A 3,445-nucleotide genomic window follows, 5' to 3' on the forward strand; every position below is an offset into this window, starting at 1 on the left:
TCTGATTCTCCTGCTTCCATCTCCACAGTGCTGGGGGATCAAACCTAGGGCTTCCTGAGTGGTAGACCAGCAATCTACCAAAACTGAACTACATCACCATCCCTGCTTGCTGCTTTTAAACATTTGCAAACTATAAGTCTACTAATTATTTACTAATTACTTTTTCTACAAAACAAGTAAACAAATAAGGACGAATGTGATTTGTTCGATTTCCAGGATATGAACGTTTACCCAGATATAAATTTCTATCAAGATACAGATGTGTGGAAGGAAGTCTTGACCACAAGATGGGCTGCTCCGTTACACTTCACTGATGTGATCAATTAAGTGGAATGAAACTGACAAAACTGCTGTCACCTAATGCAGAAAAAGCTTATTCTGACAAAATAGATAATTTTGTGTTTGCTGAGCTGGATGACTTTACTAAAAGCAATTATCTTTCAAACTTAAAATGTACTAAAACTCAGTAATAAGGGGGGAGCAATGACTGAGAAAGCCATCAAAAATGTTTTCATTCAAAACTGGTCATGCAGCCCAATAGTGATGACTTACTATCTATACATTAGGCAGATTTTTGGAAATTTTATTTATTACTATTATTTTGTGTGTACAAAACTTGTGATGCTTGTATGTGGTATATGAGGTCAGAGGGCAAACTTGGCATAGCTGATTCTATTGGTATAGTTGTAGATAAACAGGGACCAAGCTCAGGTTGTCAGGTTTGGTGGCAAGGGCCTTTCTTTACCCACTGAGCCACCTCAACAGCCTAGACTAAGCAGATTTTTGAATGGTAAAGTAGTGTCTTCAACCTTATTAAAATTCTAGTGCTCTAGAGTCTAAAAAAACATTCCTGTGACTTTAGGTTACTAAAGGTGCTCAATAGAGCCGGGCGGTGGTGGCGCACGCCTTTAATCCCAGCACTGGGGAGGCAGAGGCAGGCGGATCTCTGTAAGTTCGAGACCAGCCTGGTCTACAGAGCTAGTTCCAGGACAGGCTCCAAAACCACAGAGAAACCCTGTCTCGAAAAACCAAAAAAAAAAAAAAAGGTGCTCAATAGAAGACTTGTCTGAGCTGGGCCTATACTCACAGCTACTCATGAGATTAAGGCATACAGAATGAGTCCAAGGTCAGTTCCGAGAACTTATTGAGACCCTGTCTTAAATAAAAAGTAAAGAGTGGGGTAAGAACATAGCTGAGTTGTGAGCACTTGCCTTGGATGTACTAGGACGGCAAGAACAGCCAAAGACAACCTCTAATGCCTGGTTAAGGCCTACAAATGAGTTTAGAAGCTCATACTCCACTCAAGCAGCCCATTTGCCATCTACCTTTACAAAAATTCCCTTGCAGATTCTCTTACATTCTGAACCCAGCATTGGTAGCACAATCCAGAACTCAGGGAAATCTGAGGTGGTTGGAGGTAGTCAAGAATATGTAGCAAAACATATCTAAAAAGACTAACTAGTTTTTCACTTCCAAACTGGATGCCAGCATTATAGAGGAATTAATGTACTACAAATTTGGTACAATAAAACTACTTGGTACAGTAAAATTTACCTTTTTTTCAACCTCACTGTCAGAATCACTGCCTGAAGAGCTTGAAGAAACAAGTTCCTTTGATTTAGGCATTCTGAAAGAAAAATACATTACATGAATAATTTACACGTGCTCTATTACCTTCATCTTAGCTCTCTTCCAGTCAAAAAAAAAAAAGTTCCATGGCTCATTCTGCCATTTTGTGGTACTAGAGTCATTACACACTCGACCCATGTCTAAACTGCAAATAACAAACACAGCCAAATACTCTGAACTCAGGACAAAGAAATAAAAGCCATGTGCACATTCCTTCACCTCTTTCTCCAAGTCTTTTCAAGAACAGATTTTGGAGGGGTTATAAAGTTTATGGGTAGACTGCAAGAAAGCAGCTGACAACAATTACTTTAAAATCAAAAGAAATGTAAGTAAGCAATTCCACTCATGCTAGGGTAAGAACTAATGTAGAATTAGATAGAAGACCAGCTTCAACATAAGAAAAACAGCATGTCTATCAAAGTGTGATACCTAATTAATTTCGCCATTATTAATCATCTCTTACCTGATTTATAGACACTAACTTTCACCTTGACGCCTGCACCATCAGAGTTCATAATGTTACACACAGTTGACAGCATTTTGCACTGCTTTTTCTACTTTTGTAAATAAGTAAAATTTGAGGGTTCTATGTGCAGAGCAAAACCACCAGAGAGGCACACAGACCAGCGCTTTCTGTTTACTTAACGCCCAAGCATAAAACAAAGGGCAGACTATCTTAAGTCTAACCCAATTTTCAAGGAATCCTAAGGCATGTCCTAATTCCTTTTCAAGATTCTTTACCAGGTGGCAAAAAGCTAATTACCAAAGTATGTATGGATTGAAGGGCCTAATAACACAACACTCTCTGAAAAGAAAGACTTCAGATTTCCCCTCCCACGTCAAAAAATTGTAACCCAGCTCTCTAAACTGGCATTCAATGTAAAAACCTGTAACCCAGCTCTCTAAAGCAAACTGGCATTCAATGTTCCAAAACAGAAGATCAAGGCCAAAGTGTGCTATCCAAATCCTGACCATTAAATCCAAAACGCTCAAATCAAGTCAGCACGACCATACTAAACACAACTGGCCCAGTAAGAGGAAACACTGGAGGCAACAGCAAGACGCATAACCAGTTTCGTTCGCTTTTCCTCTGGCTGCTCCATTTCACAACCTAGTCGCCAAAATCAAGTTAGTTTAGTTTCCCAAGGTAGTTGTCCACGCAACTACCCAAAAACCTGTTTTGAAAAGATTATTAACGTGAACATACACATTTTTTCATGTAAACTGCCAGCCTTATTTATCTGCCATTACGAAAAGCTGTCTAGGGAACTAAAACTGTTTCAAAGAACCACGTCATTATCTAACCTAAATCTACCCAGTAAGAAAACAGTGTAATGGGAACGAAAGCCAGCCCTTCCCTTAAACTTTGACTTTTAACTTTCATGAAGCTTTACTGGGTTGGTTTCCTTGGGGGTCGGGGGGCTTCGTGATCCGAGCAAATGATAGCTAAAGGGGAGACTGTAGCGTTTACACGAATCATTCCGTGACTTGGGGGGGAGAGGGTGACACCATCGCAGGGGGCAGGGCACTCGAGAGTGGGATGGCGCGGGGCGCGTGGGGGTCGCGGCCCGGAAGCTCCTCTAGGCCCCGCGGCGAGGGCTGGGGCTCCAACCGGCCTGAAGAAGGGGGCGTGGGGCGCCGAGAGCGTGCGGGCGAGGAGGGCCTTGCGCCAGCGCCATCTTATCCTCGCGGCTCCGGAGGCCGGCCTTGTGCGCCGAGGCGCGCCCCCCGCCCTTCACCCCGGCGCCCGGGGCCACCGTCCCCGAGGCCTTCCAGAGCCGGTGGTCCGCGCGCCTCCGCCCGGTGTCCCGCCACA

General features: G+C 43.2%; 1 protein-coding gene across 1 annotated transcript in view; it reads right to left on the bottom strand.

The window, feature by feature from the left end:
• Sub1 (SUB1 homolog, transcriptional regulator) overlaps positions 1–3,445 on the bottom strand; it is a 12,227-nt gene that overhangs the window by 8,393 nt on the left and 389 nt on the right. The window contains exon 2 of the mRNA XM_005356638.2: positions 1,555–1,627. Coding sequence (XP_005356695.1) covers positions 1,555–1,626 — 72 coding nt within the window. The 5' untranslated portion in view covers position 1,627. The remainder of the gene's footprint in view (positions 1–1,554; positions 1,628–3,445) is intronic.

Source organism: Microtus ochrogaster, chromosome 19, assembly GCF_000317375.1.
Source record: "Microtus ochrogaster isolate Prairie Vole_2 chromosome 19, MicOch1.0, whole genome shotgun sequence".
Taxonomy (NCBI): Eukaryota; Metazoa; Chordata; class Mammalia; order Rodentia; family Cricetidae; genus Microtus; species Microtus ochrogaster.